We start from the raw sequence: 18,769 nt of genomic DNA, 5'->3' as shown, positions 1-18,769 counted from the left end.
CGCAGGCCCGGGCAACCATCTGGTCCGTCTCCAAACCGTAGTCTGTCTAGGTCAGCCTTCGACCCCAAGCTGCGGAGGCTTATTACCAAAACGGTCGACTAAGACGGCCGGTCGACGGCCAGATCCCGTTAGCTTTGTTTGATATCAACGTCGCCCCTGTGATTGCTGCTTGTGCATTCTGACGTTGGACCTCGTGCCTATCACTGTCTATCTTCTCTCACCTGCCTGCTACTTTCTTTTTCCTCTCCCTCAACCTATAGCCAACTGTCTTGCCTCATATCCCATTTCCGTTTATCTCGCTTTGCTTTTGCTTCTCAGTCCTTGACCTATCCTCACCGCCTAGGCCGGTTTCACAACGTCTCGCACAGCACAAGATAGCACAACACAAGCCACTCAAGCCTCACAAGCCTATGATCTGAATACCTAACCAACACCATCGCAAAAGGGCGGCAGCCATCATCGAAATGGCTCCCATAGCTCTCTCGCCCGAGCGTGCTGCCTCACACCTGGACTCTCTTGCAATAAACTTTGATGATACTATCCGCTTCTACCTGAACGGCACCCGTGTGGTGCTCGACGAGGTCGATCCCGAGGTTACCCTGCTAGAATACCTTCGGGGCATAGGACTCACCGGCACCAAGCTGTAAGTCTCAATTCGCTTCATGTACAATCAGCAAAATAACTGGATCTGTTCATATCTACAAGCCATTGCCCTTACTACTGTCCTGTGTACTGACTGTCTGTCTCCAGCGGCTGCTCGGAAGGTGGCTGTGGAGCCTGCACTGTGGTGGTGAGCCAGTACAACCCAACCACCAAATCCATCTATCATGCAAGCGTGAACGCTTGCCTCGCTCCATTGGCCAGTCTCGATGGTAAACATGTCATCACAGTTGAGGGCATCGGGAATGTCAAATCTCCTCACCCGGCCCAGGAACGCATCGCCAAGGGCAATGGCTCTCAATGCGGCTTCTGCACGCCTGGCATAGTCATGAGCCTCTATGCTCTTCTGCGCAACAACGATGCCCCCACCGACGAGGATATCGAGGAGGCATTCGACGGAAATCTCTGCCGGTGCACCGGATACCGGCCCATCCTCGACTCGGCAAAGACATTCAGCACCACTGCGGGCTGTGGGAAAGCCAAGGCCAACGGCGGCAGCGGCTGCTGTATGGACAACGCAGACGGGGATGGTGCTGCTGCCGGCTGCTGCAAGAGCAACGGCAACGGCCCCAACGGGGACACTCAGCCCATCAAGAGATTTACCCCTCCAGGCTTCATCGAATATAAGCCCGATACCGAGCTCATCTTCCCTCCGACTCTCAAAAAGCACGAGTTTAAGCCTCTTGCGTTTGGGAACAAGCGCAAAAAGTGGTATCGACCAGTCACCCTGGAGCAGCTCCTCCAGATCAAAAGTGCATACCCTGCCGCGAAAATCATCGGTGGAAGCACAGAGACGCAAATTGAAATCAAATTCAAAGCCATGCAGTACCCGGTCTCGGTATATGTTGGAGACGTTGCTGAGTTGAGACAGTATTCCTTCGAGGATGACTACGTTGAGATTGGAGGCAACATCATCCTCACTGACTTGGAGAACATTTGTCAAGAGGCCATAACCCATTATGGCAAGGACCGGGCTCAGGTTTTTGATGCCATGTACAAACAACTGAAATATTTCGCCGGCCGCCAAATCCGCAACGTCGGCACCCCTGCAGGCAACCTTGCCACTGCTTCCCCCATTTCTGACCTCAACCCCGTCTTCATGGCGTCGGATGCCGTTTTGTTTGCCAAGTCTGCCGAAAAGACCACAGAAATACCCATGTCCGGATTCTTCAAGGGCTACAGGCGGACGGCCCTTGCACCAGAGGACGTTCTCGCGTCAATCCGCATACCGCTTACCGAGCCCGGCCGCGAGTTTTTCAGGGCGTACAAGCAGGCCAAGAGGAAAGACGATGACATTGCCATTGTGACAGGTGCTTTGCGAGTCAAGCTAGACGACAAGGGAATCGTGGAAGAAGCCAACCTTTGCTTCGGCGGTATGGCTGCATGGACGACAGCTGCGAAGCAGGCGAACGAGTACATGGTTGGCAAAAAGTTCGCAGAACTTGAGACTCTGGAGGGAACCATGAACGCGCTTGAGCAAGACTTCAACTTACAGTTCAGCGTGCCGGGCGGAATGGCCTCCTACAGAAAAGCCCTCGCAATGAGCTTCTTCTATCGCTTCTATAACGAAGTGATGCTCGGCCTGGGTGACCACGAACACACTGACGAGCAGGCTGTGGAGGAAATCGAGCGAGACATCTCGACTGGTGAGACAGATGGTACTGCCACTCTAGCCTATCAGCAGACGATTGTAGGGAAGGCCAATCCTCACCTCGCCGCCTTGAAGCAGACCACGGGTGAGGCACAATATACGGACGACATCCCGAAGCTGGCCAATGAGCTCTCTGGCTGCCTCGTTCTGTCCACAAAGGCACACGCGAAAATCAAGTCGGTGGACTATTCCGCTGCCCTGGACATCCCAGGTGTGGTGGATTACATCGATCACAAAGACATGCCAAGTAAGGAAGCGAATCATTGGGGTGCGCCACACTTTGAAGAGGTTTTCCTGGCCGAGGATGAGGTCTTCACCGCCGGACAGCCCATCGCTTTGATCTTAGCAACCTCGCCGCAGAAGGCAGCAGAGGGTGCAAGAGCTGTGAAGGTCGAGTATGAGGAACTGCCAGCCATCTTCACGATGGAGGAGGCAATCGAGAAAGATAGCCTCTTCAACTTCTTCAGAGAGATCAAAAAGGGAGACCTGGAGGAGGGCTTCAAGAACAGCGACTACACCTTTACTGGTATTGCCCGCATGGGTGGACAGGAGCATTTCTATCTCGAGACAAACGCGTGCGTCGCGATCCCCAAGCCAGAGGACGGCGAGATGGAGATCTGGTCAAGCTCGCAGAACTGCAACGAATCCCAAGCATACGCCGCCAGAGTTCTGGAGGTCCAGGCCAACAAGGTTGTCGTCAAAGTGAAGCGTCTTGGTGGCGGCTTTGGTGGCAAGGAAACACGCTGTATCCAGCTAAGCACGATCCTCGCACTCGCGGCCCAGAAAACACGCAGGCCGGTCCGATGTATGCTTACGCGCGAAGAGGACATGGTCACATCCGGTCAGCGCCATCCCTTCCTCGGAAGATGGAAGGTTGGCGTCAACAAAGACGGAAAGATCCAAGCACTCGACCTGGACATCTTCAACAACGGCGGCTGGAGCTGGGACTTGTCAGCGGCTGTGTGTGAGCGCGCTATGTCGCATTCAGATAATTGCTACCTGATCCCAAATATCCACGTGCGTGGGCGAATCTGCAGGACGAACACCATGTCGAACACAGCCTTCCGCGGGTTTGGTGGACCGCAGGGACTTTTTATTGCTGAGTCCTACATGAGCGAGGTTGCTGATCGGCTGGACATACCTGTCGAGAGGCTCCGAGAGATAAACATGTATAAAACCGAGGAGGAGACTCATTTCAACCAGAAACTGACGGACTGGCATGTGCCGCTCATGTACCAGCAGGTGCAGGACGAATTCCAGTATGCTAAGAGAAGGGAAGAAATCTCGAAATTCAATGAGAGCCACAAATGGCGGAAGCGGGGACTGGTAAGTTCTCTTGTCACCTCACAGGCATATTGCAAGCACTGACTGATAATATCAAGGCCATCGTCCCCACCAAATTCGGCATATCCTTCACTGCTCTGTGGTTCAACCAAGCTGGTGCCTTGGTACATATCTACCACGACGGATCTGTCCTGGTGGCACATGGCGGTACTGAGATGGGCCAGGGCCTACACACGAAAATGACCATGATCGCTGCGGAAGCTCTCAAGGTTCCCCTGGATAATGTCTTCATTTCTGAGACAGCGACCAACACAGTAGCCAACGCAAGTGCTACAGCGGCATCCGCATCATCTGACCTCAACGGCTACGCGATATACAACGCGTGCGAACAGCTCAACGAGCGCCTCGCCCCGTACCGGGAGAAGCTCGGCCCAGACGCGACGATGAAGGAGCTCGCCCACGCGGCATACTTTGACCGCGTCAACCTCTCAGCCCAGGGCTTCTACAAGACACCCGAGATCGGGTACACCTGGGGCGAAAACAAGGGCAAGATGTATTTCTACTTCACACAGGGCGTCGCGGCGGCGGAGGTGGAGATAGACACGCTCACGGGGTCGTGGACGTGCCTGCGGGCGGACGTCAAGATGGACGTGGGGCGGTCGATCAACCCGTCCATCGACTACGGGCAGATCCAGGGGGCGTTCGTGCAGGGGATGGGGCTCTTCACGATGGAGGAGTCGCTGTGGCTGCGCAACGGGCCGCAGGCGGGCAACCTCTTCACGAGGGGCCCGGGCGCGTACAAGATCCCCGGGTTCCGCGACGTGCCGCAGGTGTTCAACGTCAGCCTGCTCAAGGACGTCGAGTGGCAGGACCTGAGGACGATCCAGCGCAGCCGCGGCGTGGGCGAGCCGCCGCTGTTCATGGGCAGCGCCGTGTTCTTTGCCATCCGCGACGGGCTGAAGGCCGCGAGGGGGCAGTACGGGGTGCGGGCCAAGACGGTCGCCGAGGGGGACGGCGAGGTTGACGCGAAGGATGACGGGCTGCTCAGGCTGGAGAGCCCGGCGACGACGGAGAGGATCCGGCTGGCGTGTGTGGATCCCATCATGGAGCGGGCGAGGGTGTTACCCAAGGGTGGGGAGAAGAGCTTCTTCATTGCTATCTGATCCATACGGGGGGTGCAATTAATTGCTTTTCATCATGAATACTAGGACACGATTATCTGGGTTGTAGCATAAGTTTGTTGATGTTAGAAGCAATTCTCGGCAATGCCGTTTGGCCGAGGTCCTATTCCGAAGGGCAATCCAAAGACCCCGAAGCAAGAGCACGAGGTGGATTTCCCTGTTTGGATTTCTGGGCGTCTTACGCGTGGAGCAGGCCTCGATGGGCGGTAAAATTGTTGGTCGGGCCTCGGTAATGCATCTCCAACTCAATCTGTTGGTGTGGGCAAAGGGATCTTGGACTGACGTAGCACCCAACTCGGCGGCACATGTCAGTCAGGTCAGGGGTACTCTGGTACAGCGTACTGTAGTTTGAATGTGACTCTGGCGAGGTAACTGAATCCTGAGTCCTGACATGTGTGTCGAAATGGACGGTTGAGGCAGGTTGCAATTGATAAATTGGTGGACCAAGGGCCAGGGCCTTTACCTAATACACTGACCGTTCCCCATGGGCAATTAGTTAATGAGATAGACGCAACGGTCTAGCCCAGCCAGCCCGCCTTAGTCCCGCATGCAGAAAGTAGCGTAGCTGAGTAGCTGAAGGCTGAGAGGCCCTCACTCGTTTTTATTTTTCACGGGCTTACGGCGGCGGCCCAATGTGGGACGCTTGGCAGACCCCCAGGAATTGCAGGCAGAGGCAGGCCTGGAGCAGGGGAGCCCCCCGGCGCCTCCACAGCCAGGGACTGCTTTTGCTGGCAGGCTGGCACGGTGCCGCTGCAATGTACCTCTGGAGGGGCCCAGCGATCGAGGATCGGCTGCGCAGCCAAGCTTGATGGCATCCGAGCCATGCGGTTGCTGCCAGAGTCTCGGGTCCCCTTGTCTGCTTGTCTGCCTGTCATTGTTGCAGTCTCGCTGGGGCGTAGGTACAGTACCAGAAGTACATGTGCTGCGTACTGCTATTAGGGCCAGGATAGCTTTGGCGGGCTGGGTCCCAGCGTCGCGCCGTCTCAGATCCGATCACATCACGTCGCATGGCGCATCTGTTTCTCACATCCGTCGATGGGTATTCCGTATTGTGCAGCTGAAGGGTGAGTGTGTAAGCCGTGCTGATGATGATGACAGAAAGAGTCAGAGTGAGAGTGTACAAACGAGACATGATGGCGAGGGAAAAAAGAAAAGGAAGGGTATGGCAAGGAAAAGCCAAGGTGCCACTGCAGGACCCCAAGTCATCATCTCGTGTCGGTTCCCCCAAGAGCACACCTGCAACGTGGATAATAAACGTTCGTTTTTTCCCTCCCCAGACAAGGTTTGAGCTCTGTCGCCATGACGAGCAGGAGCAGCAGGAGCAGCTGCCAGAAGCAGGAGCAGGCCCCCACCCCAGCACCCCAGGCACCCCCTCCCATGCCGCAGACTCAGTCAGCACTGCTGTCATCGCAACTTCCCCTGCTGGACCCGTCTAGCCCTGAAATAGCCAAGGTCAATCAACGAGGTACCCGGAAGGCAGTAGCAACGTAGGTTGGTACAGACGTAGGTCGGTGGAGGTCTCAGCCCGGCAAGCCCCACCCATCCGAGCCTGGACAGCCCCGGCTTGCCGCTCCCATTAGTAGACGCCTTCCGCTCGCGCGAGCCGGGCGGGCACAGGATCTTCCAGCCTCCTCTGCCTCGCCCTATTCCGCGCCGAATTCCTCTCTTGGACCGTAGGGCCACTTACTATCTCTTGGTCGACCGCCGTGCCCCGGATTACCAGACTCACCACGACATCTGCAGGCCCGCAATTGGCGTCGCACAGCCTGGGCGCGCAGAGTCCCTCGACCAGCCCACCAACCCACCAACCCACCACACACAACAGGCACCACCCCCACCAGCGACCCTACGCCATACGCACGCGACCCCCTTCCGTTACGAGCACATCTGCCGGCCCATCGGCCCCTTGCCTGCGACCTCTGCCCTGCACACACGGACAGCACGGACGGGTTTTCTAAGGGGCGCAATCTTGGTCGCTGTGGACGGGCACGCGAGGTCTCGGGAGGCCTGTCGTCGAATCATTGTGCCTGGGAACCTGCAGAGAGCCGCACTCCCTGCTCAAATGAGCCACGATCTCGACGCCCACTGCGTAACGTGCGGACCCAATGGGACGAGGGCGCACTGAGTAACCCAGGAGCTGGAACTGGGAACTGGAGAGAGAACCAAGGCAGCAGGACGGCGCAAGGACCAGATAAAAAAAAGAGAGGAAGAGAACAAGGGGTGGGACCAAAGACGGGGTACCGCGAAGGAACGCAGGTCGGACAGGCAGGAAGGGACGGCGAGGGCCGGGACCGGATATCCAGCTATGGACAGGAAGAAGAAGAATGGCGCCAACGTCAGCGGTGACCACGACGGCAAGTCCGACAGAGACTCCAGGCCTGTGCCGACGCACACCGTGTCGGGCGACGGAGATAGGGCGCGGGCCAGCACGAGCGCGAGCAGCGACAAGGACAGCAACAAGGCCCATTCGCATGCGCCAGACGACGCCAACAAGCAGGGCCCCCAGAAAAAGAGGCGCAAGGTCACTCACGGTACGGCCGGCCCTCCCTCTGTGCTGCCTGCTTTGCTGCCCAGCCCAGCCCCGATCCCCCCTCTTTTTTTTTACACCTCCCCGGTTGCCTTTTGTATATCGCACACGCTAACTCTCTGTGTCTCCGCGTTCCTACAGCTTGCGTATATTGCCGTCGATCTGTAAGTCTGGAAAACCCCCCGGTGTGGCCGGGCAATTGGCTGCCGTCGGCGTAGACTATTGCCATGGTCGAGGGCTACAGCAGCAAGCTGCCCAGTGGCACGCATGCGGCAGGCCCTTTTTGGAGTGGGCATGATAGCACAAGCGCATATGGCTAATACTGATCCTCTGGACTGCCACAGCATATGACATGCGACCTCGTATGTAAGACCTTTTTTCTTGCCGTGTTGCTTTAAGCCCAACCCCCCTTTCCAGCCCGCCAAAGAGCTGTGATGTCGTGTTGCCGGCTGCCCTGCGCGAGACGGCACGGCACTGCTCTCTGCGCTGCTGCGCTGCCGCGCTGCCGCTGGTGCACTGTATGCATAGGCGACTGGGCTGCGAACAAGATATTGACCGCTGGGTGGCTCTTTGCTTCGAATAGGAGAGACCTTGTACGAGATGTATAAAACGCAACATCGGCCATCTCTGCCACGACGAGCCTCGCGAGCATGACTCCAAGAAGGCACGGGGCAGCACAGCCGCTGGCTCAAATATGGACGAGAACGAGTCCCACGCGGACATGGCGCACAGTGCCTTGGACCAGTCCACAAACGCTGCGGTTGCTGCCGCCTTGGGCGCCCCCTCCTTCGACGGGGGAGCGGCTGCTGCAGCCGCAGCTGCTGGTATCACGGCTGGCGCTGCGGGCTCGCTGGGTCGGAGCAGCTCCATACAGCTTGTGCGACCGTCGCAGCTCTCTGGGATGCAAGCCAGCGGCCTGGGCCGCGGCAACATGAACCAATGTAGGTCTCGTAAAAAAAAAAAAAAAAAAGATTCCACAATGCGTGTCGTTGTTCCTGTATTTTGAGTCCCAAAAAAAAACTGAAACGAGATATCATTCACAGTTGCCGGCTTCTCGGATGCGTGGTTGACTGCCCAGAATCACCTCAACGACGTGCACAACTACCAGTCCAGTTACTTGATGGCCCCTGAGGTCAGCAACGAGTTCAACCTTCTCAACGAGTTCCTCAACAGTAGCTTGCTCGATGACGGCGGCCTCTTGTCGGCCGACCTAGACCAAGGCACCACCAAACCGCAGAACGACATGTTGCCAGGCTATGGCCTCAACCAGAACAGCCTGCTCCCGCCGAGCGCACTGCCCGCAGGCGCCATGCCGCCACCGGCCGACTCAGATCAGGACGCCCCCTCCTCCCGGACGGCATCAACAACAACGGCAACCAACCCAGAGGACAAGAAGCGGCGCGAGGCCGCCGAGTTCTACCTCCAGGTCGCCGACCCCTCAGGGAATGACATGCCCGAGAAGCGGATGGAGAGAGTGCTGCTGTCCAAGTACGAGGCCGGGCTGCTCCGGCCCTTCAACTACATCCAGGGGTACAAGCGGCTGATGGACTACCTCGAGTCGCACATCCACGCGAGCTCCAAGCAGAAGATCCTGGCGCAGATCAACCGCTTCCGGCCAAAGTTCCGCGAGAAGGTGCAGCAGCTGACCGACATCCAGCTGGTGTACGTGGAGATGTGGTTCGAGCGCACGCTGATGGAGTACGACCGCGTCTTCGCCAGCATGGCGGTGCCGGCCTGCTGCTGGAGGAGGACGGGCGAGATCTTCAGGGGGAACAAGGAGATGGCGGAGCTGATTGGGGTCCAGGTCGAGGACCTGAGAGATGTATGTGTCACTTTTGACTGCACCACCACGAAAGGTTTCGAATGGCTAATGTTCTTCCCTCGCAGGGCAAAATTGCGCTACACCAAATCCTCACGGAGGCGTCGGTGGTGCGGTATTGGGAGGAGTTCGGCACGATTGCGTTTGACCCAGCACATGATACCCTTCTCACGGCGTGTGAGCTCAAGTCCCCTGTCGACGATGGCAAGTCCAAGACCAAGTCCAAGGAGATTAAATGCTGCTTCTCATTGAAAATCAGGCGCGACGACGCCAAGATGTAAGCTGCTCCCCAATTGATCCCCGGGTTACAAAGCGAGGGCCTGACAAGCTGACTCTTTCTTCTATGTAGACCGAGTTTGATCGTCGGGAACTTCCTGCCTCATGACCCTTCACACTGAGTTGCCCGCGTTGGGCCTTAGGCGGAGAGAGCAGGCGACCCGAGCGGCTATCATTCGACTGTACATTGATTGGCAATGGAGATAGTATACTGGACGGATTATGAACAGGCCCATACGCACGACGAACATACCTTTAATGCGTTAATCCCACGAGATGCGGCGGGGGCGAAGGTGCGGAACAGAACAGTAGAGGGGAAGGCGCAAGGAGAGGGTTGGGATGGGAGGATGGGGGGGGGGGGACATACAGACCCAACTTGATCGATCGCCTGCGAAGAGCTCTCGAATTCTTGGTTGCTGAAGATGGTTTGGGCATACAAATATGTCTATATCGTATATAACATGTGCGGCAGGTGCCGCCCGGGTGGCGTCCCCAGTACCTTCCCCATTGTGGTGGGAAGCACAGCGGCTCCTACTCTTGCTAGAAGGAAACATGCTCCTCGCCCTCCTCGCCCTTCCCCTTCTGTCTGCACCCCCCACGCCGACTTGACGAAAGCCGCTCCTCTTCTCTACTTGACTGTGCACTCGGATTGACCAGCCCTTTTCCTCGTCGCAGCTCACTCGGCGACACTTCAACTCTTCAACCCCTCGCCCATTCCAGAACACGCCGCTGCCCCCAATTCAAACCGCGGGGCCTCGTCGCGTCCTAGTCTCTACTGAACACCCTCCTTCCAGCCATATTGTGGAGATCGAGTACCATTACTCAAGAAGACTCCTTGCTCCATGCACGCCAGGACGAAAGCGACGAGACTTGGCGCCCAGGTAGAGCCAAGTGCAACGTAACTCAGCTTGGCTCTATGGTTTTCCTTAGCAGAAGAGTCGCCAGCCATGCCAAAAGCTCTAAACACCGCGAAGGGCGGTGGTGTCGCCTCCGGCAAGTTGAAGAGGAAAGAGGAACTCCTGTGTATGATTCGCCTCCAAACGCCTATGACCAGTAGGCCTGTCGCGCTCACATTATCCTACCATAGCATTCGCCTCGGACCTCCGCAAACGTCTTCCTACCGACAAGAACGACTCAGTGGCGTCGCAGGCGTTGCTCAACAGGATCCAACAGCATATCCAGTCCCTCGAAAAGTTCTCAGACAAGCCGCAGCATGATATGCTCCACGACCGGGGGTTCGAGGAGGAAGGAACTGCACTCTGGAATCTATGTACCCGACTGGGCCGAGAGGATCAACCCAACCCACACACAGGAACCAAGCTAGTCCTCTGGAGCAGAGTGCTTGCGTTCTTGATTTTGCATTCATGTCAATGGTCGGCCAAGTGCGCACTCGAAACGGCCTCGCGCCTTCTGGGACTGGCTCTGAGAGTGGCGAAGTTATGCATTGGTCTGCGCGTTCCTCCGCCCTTCCTCCCATGAGAGTTTTCTATTGCATTACTGACCTTGTCTTTGTATATCAGATCAAGATGACGTCCAGAACGCCAGGCTGGCTTTGCAGAAAGCCGCAGACTACCATGGCCGACTACAGAGCAGTACACAAACAATGCAGCCGGAAGATGCCCACCAAACCGTAGAGATGGAGGCCGAATGGACTGCGTTACGGATTGGACTGGTGCGTGTTTGTTCTCACTACTGCCCAACCATGCAGCTGACGAGGTCCCTAGGCCTGGAGAGAAAATCAGCTCGATGTTGCCGAGCACCTTGTCCCCCAAGCGAGCGACTTAATGCACAGGATCAAGCCGAGTTCAGCAAGCAACATCATCGATACTTACTTCCAGATCGGCCAGGAAATGCTCTCCAAGGGGGATCTGCCCATGGCCGAAAAGTGGCTTCAGCGGGCTTGGGACGCTATCAATAGTCAGAGACTACAGGAACTGCCGCGGGACGCAGTAGAGCTCCGCATGGCAATCCTTCAGTCCCTCGTTACCGTTCTTCTTAGCCTCCAGACGATCGACAGTAAAGACAAAGCCCAAGACCTCGTAAGATACGTCGAGTCCGAAATTGGTGATCAGCCGATCGTCTTGCTGCTGAACCTGGAAATTCTCAATAGGTCGCCGGCAGAGGTCTTTGACGCTGAGGCATACGGCAATATACTTCGAAGAATGATTCGGAGTTTTCAGGCTAGCGAATCTAGATTCAAAGTTCTGGCCCACCACATCCGACGGGTCTATGGTAAAAGCCCAGGTCTTGGCTGTGTCCTTCTCGACGAATTTCTGTCTTCCTTAATTAAGACGGGCCAGAGTGTCTGGATTGAGAGGACGGTGGTCACTCGGATATTCATGACGACAAGTCAGCGAGACTTCGCTGGAGGCATCGAAGAAGCCGAGAAGTCCCTGTCGAGGCTTGAGCCCATCGGCCCCGACGCCAGCTTTTCAGCGCAGACCTTGATCTGGAAGAAGGTCGAAGCCAATTACAACAAAGGCCAGTACGCAATGGCCGAGAGGTGGTGTCGATTGGCGCTGAACCCAGTATTTACCAATTCTGGGCCTCTGAATAGCATGAAGATCCAGAGAAAGCTTCTCCTATGCGCCTTGGCGCAGAATGATGTCGATGCTGCCAGATCAGTATTCTGCACAATGACACTGGATGCGCAGAAAGAACCCATGACGCAGTACTTGATGTACAAGACGACAGTGCGAAGTGGTGATCGGGAATCGGCAGCAGAGCATCTCGAAGCGGTCGCAAAGGCGTCACCCACGCATATGCATCTACTATATGCCTGTGTCGCAGAATCTAGACAAGGGGACGACAGACTCGTTGCTGTTGATGCCTTGAAAAAGGTAGCAGAAACGTGTGACTTTCGACATCCAGGGCCAGTCCACTTACCAGCTCTCCTGCGCACTACGATCATGTTGCTTCACGGACTTCTAGAGGGCAATGGCGAGGCGCAGCAACAGTCGACTATCAACGATATTTGTAACGCTTTCAATGCAGGTGCGAGAATCTGTCGCCAATTGACCAGAGTATGTGAACTGACCGAGTCACGGCCATGCAGTGGCCACAGCAGCTCACAAATCACCAGAGGACGCGGGCGGGAAGAAGCTCTTCGATGTCAGAGAGCTGGAGTGGTTCTGCCAGAACTCATACAATCTTGGCTTGAAACATGCAGGTGATTGGAGCCTCCAGAACGTTGTCCAAATCCTGACAGCATGCTTGAGCATAATCCAAGCCTTCCCGAGTGACGTGGGAGCAGAAGTGGCCGCAGACTTGGCCCTCAAGTCCATATTTTGTAATTTTCTGATCTCGTCAGCACTTGTGGCCCTCGCTCGATCACAGGACAATTTAGAGGAGCAACTGCAAAACTATCTCCTCATGCGCAGACATGTCGCGGCGGCTGACACGAGCATCCAGGAGCGAATGGAGAGCCAGACCCTTGATGAGATCGCATCAAGAGACCTTCTCAGTAAGCTTGCACTGCTGCTGGCGTTCGACTTTGAGGCAGCAGTGGCTTTGAAGTGTTGGAAGGACCTGGGAGAAGTTGTGATCAAGGCGAGTGCCTGCCAGAATATCGAGTCCTTCAAGACGATGGCAGGCTGCATTTTACAGGCTAGTGTCCCAACTGAAGGTGAGTGCATTGGAAGTCGAGCTCATTGAACTCTTCTGACTCTGGTCCTCCATTTCTCTAGACCTTTTCAGTGTCCTACGCAATATCATCAATCAGATCTCGGCACTAGAACCAACTGATCCGGCTAAGCTCGCCAAGTACACCACCTGTCTGTTCCAGGTCGTTGCCCCGAGCAATGACGATCTCGCGGGCATGTTGCTCGAAGAGGCGCTCAGTATGGCGAGGGATGCTCACGGGGTGAGTTACGTTTGCAGCATCCAGCAAGAAGAACAAGAGACGAGACCTGGATACTGATCGTGGATGCTTACAGACACCGGCGGCATGGCCCTCGAAAGAACTAGAGTGGATAGTTGCAACGGCTTATAATCATGCCGTTGACTTGTGGGGACGGGATCAGAAGGAGAAATGGTTGTGGTGGGCCCAAAAAGCCATATCGATTGCCCATTTTTGCGACGATGGGGGACATCTGGAAGGGCAGCTGCAGCGCAAATGCGCGAGGCTGCAACTGGACGAGAATGGCGACTAGATCGGTAAGGCTCGAGCTGCGAGACAATCTGTATGCTTTGATTCGGCAAACTCAACCAATGTCTTCGCTCATGCCGTGGTCACTTGAAAGGAGATGCATGCCGTCTCCTTATGTGCATAAACACTTCATTTTGTGCATACCCACCTGCTGTGTCTTAGTTGCCGGTGAGGGTTGAGCTGAGCGTTGAACTGGCTGATTAATAAGTACGCAGAAATGCATGGCGCAATCCTCAGGGTCCCTTGCGCTACCGAGAGCTGCTATCCGATCCCGGAAGGCCGGGGTTGAGCCGACGTCGATGCCGAAGTCGATCGCTGGCAGCGGAGTCAAGCGGCAAGAAGTCTAATAAGTGAGCGGGATTAAACGAGACTCACTCACTGCTTTCACAATTTAAAAGTCTTGCCCCTTGCCTCTCATTTGTCTTCCCACGATTAGAACATATGCGGGCGTTTGTCGGTTTGGTTGGTGGCTCTTTAGGTAGAAGAAGCATTGCGCAGAACCTTGCCAAGACAACTACAGCAACGGCAGCATCACCATCATCACCGCCGCGCAGATTTTACTCGGCGATGGCTTCGGCCCCAAAGATAAAGCCTGCTGCTCGTGTGGCGGGCAGCAGGCAGGATGTGTGGTCAGTACAGCACACAGACTCAAAAAGCATCTCTCATGGTGGGACATTGTACTGACGAGGCCTAGGACCATCATCAACGAGGCGGCAGCTTCATCGCCCAACCAGCCCATCATCAACATGGGCCAGGGCTTCTTCGGGTACAACCCACCAAAGTTCATCCTGGACGCGGCAAAGGAGGCGCTGGACCGGGTGGAGTGCAACCAGTACTCGCCGACCAAGGGCCGCCCGCGGCTCAAGAAGGCCATCGCCGACGCCTACTCGCCGCACTGGGGCCGGCAGCTGAACCCGGACACGGAGGTGACCATCACGACGGGCGCAAACGAGGGCATGCTGAGCGCCTTTATGGCCTTCATCGAGCCCGGCGATGAGGTCATTATCTTTGAGCCCTTCTTCGACCAGTATATCAGTAATATCGAAATGCCCGGCGGCAAGATCGTCTACGTGCCCATGCAGCCGCCCGCGGAGGGCGCCACCAAGACCTCCTCGGCCGCCGAGTGGACCGTCGACTTTGAGCAGCTCGAACGGGCCGTCACGCCCCGCACCAAGATGATGGTCATCAACACGCCGCACAACCCCGTCGGCAAGGTCTTCTCCCGGGACGAGCTGCAGCGCATCGCCGACATCTGCCTGAAGAACAACATCATCATCCTGTCGGATGAGGTCTACGACCGCCTCTACTACGTCCCCTTCACGCGCATCGCCACCCTGTCCCCCGAGGTCGAAAGGATCACCCTGACAGTCGGCTCCGCGGGCAAGAACTTCTACGCCACCGGCTGGCGGGTCGGCTGGCTCATGGGCCCCGCCGAGCTGATCCAGTATGTCTCCGCGGCGCACACGAGGATATGCTACTCGTCCGTGTCGCCGCTGCAGGAGGCCTGTGCGATTGGTGAGTCTTTTATGAGTTTACTCCTTTCCCCTTCCCCCTTCCGGGAGATATGACAGGAGATGAGAGAGAGCAACAACGTGGCTGATGACCATTCCCCCCAACACAGGCTTCGAGAAGGCCGACGGCGAGGGCTTCTGGGACGACTGCGTCAAGGACATGAAGGGGCGCGTGGACCGGTTCACCGAGGTGTTTGAGGAGCTGGGGCTGCCGTACACGGAGCCCGAGGGCGGCTACTTCGTCATGGCCAACCTGTCCAAGGTCAAGCTGCCCGAGGGCTACCCCTTCCCGCCGCACGTGGCCAGCCGGCCGCGCGACTTCAAGCTGGCATGGTTCCTGATCCAGGAGGTTGGCGTCGCCGCCATCCCGCCCACCGAGTTCTACACCGATGCCAACTGCAGCGTTGTCGAGGACTACCTGCGCTTTGCGGTCTGCAAGCCTGATGATGTCCTTGAGACTGCCAAGGAGAGGTTGAGGGGGCTGAAGAAGTATATTCAATAGTAGGGGGGGTCTGCTTTGGTTGGGAGGCTGGATAGAGAAAGAATAAAATATTAGCATGGCTTCGTCAGTTTGGCACCATTTTTGATGACCATGCGATCAACAGGGAAGATCAAGTTGCAAGGAGATTCTGGGGGGGGGGGTGGCAGGAGCTCAATCTCAGAGCTCATTTGTGCAACCTATGCTGGAATTTTGTCGACCTTTTGCACACTCCAGTGGCTGCCCAACGCGGTGATGGCTCACCAAGTGAGTGCACAGTCTCTTCAAAGGGCAACTTCGAAGAAAAGGTACCGATATTAACACCTTGGTGGCAAGTTTGTGCTCAAGGTGGTGCTATACAGCATGCCGGAGATCTCTGAGGACCAGTTTGAGCAATGGTTCACATTGATCACTTCGAACATGGACCAACCCGATGTTTCCCATTGGGTTTTGATTGGCGTTTGTGCAAATTTTGGGGGCACGACCACCAATTAGCCCACTGGCAATAACACCGCGATTTAGATCACGCCTCGAGTTTCGAAGCAAAGCAACCGCTTGTACCTATAAAGCCCTTCTTGACAGCTACGGGGTTCTTTCTAACCTGCTCATCATTTGTCGCTTCACCACTGTATCCCACGCATGCAGTCGCCTGGACCACCATCTACATGCCTGAATTTCTGTTGTCAACATCAAGACCTGGAAGTGTATGCTGAGTGCACAAGGACATAAACGACGTGGAGTGAGGACAACAACACAACCAAAATCATCCCACAGGGCATCTTAGAAGATCCGCCAGTGGTTATGAGCAGTCTCCAAGCTGAGAGGGATGGGTGGCAGCGATCTGCCCAAGGCACAAGCGCAAATGAAGTGCCTCCACAACGTGTCTTTCCGGAGTACATCGACGTCAACGTGGAAGAGTTCAAGAGGGCGGCAGATCCCTTCTGGGAGCCTGATCGGCCGACCACCTCCAAGCTGTACAAGGCACATGTGACGACCCAGGGGCGCATCTTTTGCACAAGGCGCATGCAGAGGTGGCTCCACAGCCTCCCAGACCGGCCAGAAGCTCACTCTGAGCCCGTCTCTCCAGGCACCCCTGGCACACTCGTGCTTCCGGATAACATCAGACCTCGAGCACAGTCTGCTCCAGCTGCCGAGCCACTTGGACCTCCTCCTCCTGCTGCTGCTTCTGCTGGACTGGGCACCCATCTTTCTGTCCCTCGTTTTCGTTTTGGGCATCCCAACCCTCTCTCTCAGCACCCTGTCCACATTGAGAGGCGTCACTCGCACTTTCAAAGACCACCCTCTCGGCTCTTCACTCCTCCACAGCTTGAGGTGGTCCATTCGCAGCTTGAATTTCACACAGAGCTTGAAGAAGCTCCCCAAGCTCCCCCTCCGCTTGTTGAGGACCACTCTCAGCCCCAACAAGTCCCCCTCCATTTTGAAGACTTGTACTTCCAGCCAAGGATTCCACAGAGGAGGTCTTCCTTGTACTTCAGCTCTCAGCCGGCATCTCACGCACAGCAATCCCACCGTCCACCAAGCCAGTTCGAGGACCTCTTCCAAGGGTTTGTACAGCATCAGGCTAGCGAACAGGACACATCCGAGTCAGAGCAGTCTCAAGAACCAGGAGAAGCAAGCGAGGATGAAAGCACTCCTTCTCACCTGAAGTACGAAAACAACATGGGAGTTCTCACTCGCACAGCCACTACCGCTACTAAGCGGCACACCATCCACTTTGGCTCCAAGATGGGTGAGTTGGAGGGTCGCTTGCCCGTTGACAACGGAGAGAAGGACGGAAGAGCCCAGGTGAGTCCACAATCCCTCCGTCACTCAGGTGGAAAACGTTTGAACGAGCTCAGCGAGCCTGACCACATCGAGGGCGAAACACAGAGCGTCGGCCTTGCTGTTGATGAGAAGCCCGAGGAGCCCTCGAGGAGCTTTTTCGGTTCCATTCGAAACCGACGATCAGGCCTGGGCACTCCTGCGGCAGACGTCAACAATGGCAGAAAGAGCTCTGCCTCGGTCATGTTGAGAGACATGCGCAGGTCTTCCAAGGATTTCTTCAGCAGGCTGACCGTGCGGAAGAAAGGTATGGGTTTCCCACACAGACCCCGTTGTATCGCTCCTGGTTCTCATTAGCCAAGCAGAAGAGCACAACCTCCGAGTCGCGTTCATCGGAAACCAGCACTGCGGAAAGGACCTCCTGATTTCGTAAGCAATTATGAACGTTCCTAATTGCTACAAGTTCGCCAGCGAGTGACCCTGCTAACACTGGCAGTCGCTACACTGTGGCCGCAAGCAGCGGTGTATGTCTCGAAACCAACTCGACACCAGAAATGGTGGCTTGTGCTGACATCTTTCCTAGACCGCCACCTACCGGCCCGGCTTCGACCCTTCTCGGATCAAGCTCACTGGCGTCCTGTCAGTCGACAATTACAAGGCTCGCACCGAGGTGTGGGACATACCTCACCGAAACGTGAGAGACGGCCAGGCTCATCCCCTGACATTGGCACCTTTCGACGTGGTCGTCATCTGTGTTGATATCGGAAACGAGCGCAATCTGAAGTCCGTGGCGAAGGTAATGAATACACTTTCCCCCTGAGCAGCCTGCGGTTCGATGTGCTTGCTGACACCCGAGGCAGTGGCAGCGCGTGGCCGAGGCAAACTGCCCCGATGTGCCGACCATCGTGCTCGGCCTCAAGGCCGACCTGCGTCCTGACTTTCCGACCCTGCGCCTGGGTTTCCTGAAGGAGTCGAACGCATTCACCATCGGACAGGTACGCATTTTTCCGACTTTGAACGGGCTCCGAGAACAATAAACAAAACAAAGAAAGAAACTGACATTGAGCATTTGCAGGGCGAGGAGACTGCACGGAAGAACAAAGCGTCGGCCTATTACGAGTGCTCTGCTAAGACCGGCGAGGGTGTCACCGAGTTCTTCGAGTCCCTGGTCCGCTTCGCGGTCCAGGCATCCCGTACCCGGGCGAAGCTGGGGCGCAAGGCGAGCCGCAGGCTGTCCAACTTGTTCCGCAGGAAGTAGTGGCTGCCCATACTCTCAGCTACCGTTGATGACTTGTTCCTGGAGAGGTTTTGGGGTGTTTGGATCCCGACATATGGAATCAGGGATTGGGAGTTGTCGTTGTACGAGGATATGTTCCGTCTTTGGTCTTGGGAACTCGGAATCGGAGGAGAGGAAGCTGCTCGAGGCTTCGAGGCTGTGAGCCAGACTGGATTG

The 18,769-nt window shown here is 56.2% G+C and overlaps 5 protein-coding genes across 5 annotated transcripts; all 5 read left to right on the top strand.

Annotated features, from left to right (window-relative positions):
• Positions 1-84: 84 nt before the first annotated feature.
• On the top strand, positions 85-4,992 carry KVR01_006035 (uncharacterized protein). The gene is made up of 3 exons (XM_044785269.1): positions 85-643; positions 751-3,637; positions 3,694-4,992. Exons 1-3 carry the CDS (start codon positions 465-467, stop codon positions 4,756-4,758), a joined length of 4,131 nt encoding a protein of 1,376 aa, XP_044644838.1. The 5' UTR covers positions 85-464; the 3' UTR covers positions 4,759-4,992.
• A 1,222-nt stretch (positions 4,993-6,214) lies between these two features.
• Positions 6,215-9,722, top strand: KVR01_006093 (uncharacterized protein). The gene is made up of 7 exons (XM_044785120.1): positions 6,215-7,307; positions 7,445-7,467; positions 7,648-7,665; positions 7,887-8,244; positions 8,347-9,125; positions 9,191-9,399; positions 9,472-9,722. The coding sequence occupies exons 1-7, from the start codon at positions 7,082-7,084 to the stop codon at positions 9,518-9,520; spliced, it is 1,662 nt and encodes a 553-aa protein (XP_044644896.1). The 5' UTR covers positions 6,215-7,081; the 3' UTR covers positions 9,521-9,722.
• Positions 9,723-10,345: 623 nt separating this feature from the next.
• KVR01_006374 (uncharacterized protein) lies at positions 10,346-13,549 on the top strand (the record flags this gene model as incomplete). Its single annotated transcript, XM_044790067.1, has 7 exons — positions 10,346-10,421; positions 10,486-10,668; positions 10,919-11,070; positions 11,123-12,392; positions 12,454-13,023; positions 13,085-13,269; positions 13,334-13,549. The coding sequence occupies 7 exons, from the start codon at positions 10,346-10,348 to the stop codon at positions 13,547-13,549; spliced, it is 2,652 nt and encodes an 883-aa protein (XP_044645177.1).
• Positions 13,550-13,986: 437 nt separating this feature from the next.
• On the top strand, positions 13,987-15,558 carry KVR01_006369 (uncharacterized protein; the record flags this gene model as incomplete). The annotated part of the gene is made up of 3 exons (XM_044786011.1): positions 13,987-14,174; positions 14,240-15,060; positions 15,167-15,558. The coding sequence occupies 3 exons, from the start codon at positions 13,987-13,989 to the stop codon at positions 15,556-15,558; spliced, it is 1,401 nt and encodes a 466-aa protein (XP_044645172.1).
• Positions 15,559-16,335: 777 nt separating this feature from the next.
• KVR01_006092 (uncharacterized protein) lies at positions 16,336-18,574 on the top strand (the record flags this gene model as incomplete). Its single annotated transcript, XM_044781293.1, has 7 exons — positions 16,336-16,638; positions 17,425-17,623; positions 17,682-17,745; positions 17,813-17,840; positions 17,900-18,112; positions 18,177-18,311; positions 18,392-18,574. 7 exons carry the CDS (start codon positions 16,336-16,338, stop codon positions 18,572-18,574), a joined length of 1,125 nt encoding a protein of 374 aa, XP_044644895.1.
• Between the last annotated feature and the right edge of the window lie 195 nt (positions 18,575-18,769).

This window comes from Diaporthe batatas, assembly GCF_019321695.1.
Source record: "Diaporthe batatas strain CRI 302-4 chromosome Unknown Contig00006, whole genome shotgun sequence".
NCBI lineage: Eukaryota > Fungi > Ascomycota > Sordariomycetes > Diaporthales > Diaporthaceae > Diaporthe > Diaporthe batatas.
Note: the sequence above shows the minus strand (reverse complement) of the source record. Positions and strands in the feature narration are given on the sequence as shown.

Excerpts from the sequence above, each read along its gene's own strand:
- KVR01_006093 (XM_044785120.1), top strand. The coding sequence starts at position 7,082 with ATGGACAGGAAGAAGAAGAATGGCGCCAACGTCAGCGGTGACCACGAC. Across the intron at positions 7,308-7,444 it reads GAGGCGCAAGGTCACTCACG|CTTGCGTATATTGCCGTCGA; the intron begins GTACGGCCGGCC and ends GCGTTCCTACAG. Across the intron at positions 8,245-8,346 it reads CCGCGGCAACATGAACCAAT|TTGCCGGCTTCTCGGATGCG; the intron begins GTAGGTCTCGTA and ends TATCATTCACAG.
- KVR01_006035 (XM_044785269.1), top strand. The coding sequence starts at position 465 with ATGGCTCCCATAGCTCTCTCGCCCGAGCGTGCTGCCTCACACCTGGAC. Across the intron at positions 644-750 it reads GGACTCACCGGCACCAAGCT|CGGCTGCTCGGAAGGTGGCT; the intron begins GTAAGTCTCAAT and ends GTCTGTCTCCAG. Across the intron at positions 3,638-3,693 it reads AATGGCGGAAGCGGGGACTG|GCCATCGTCCCCACCAAATT; the intron begins GTAAGTTCTCTT and ends GATAATATCAAG.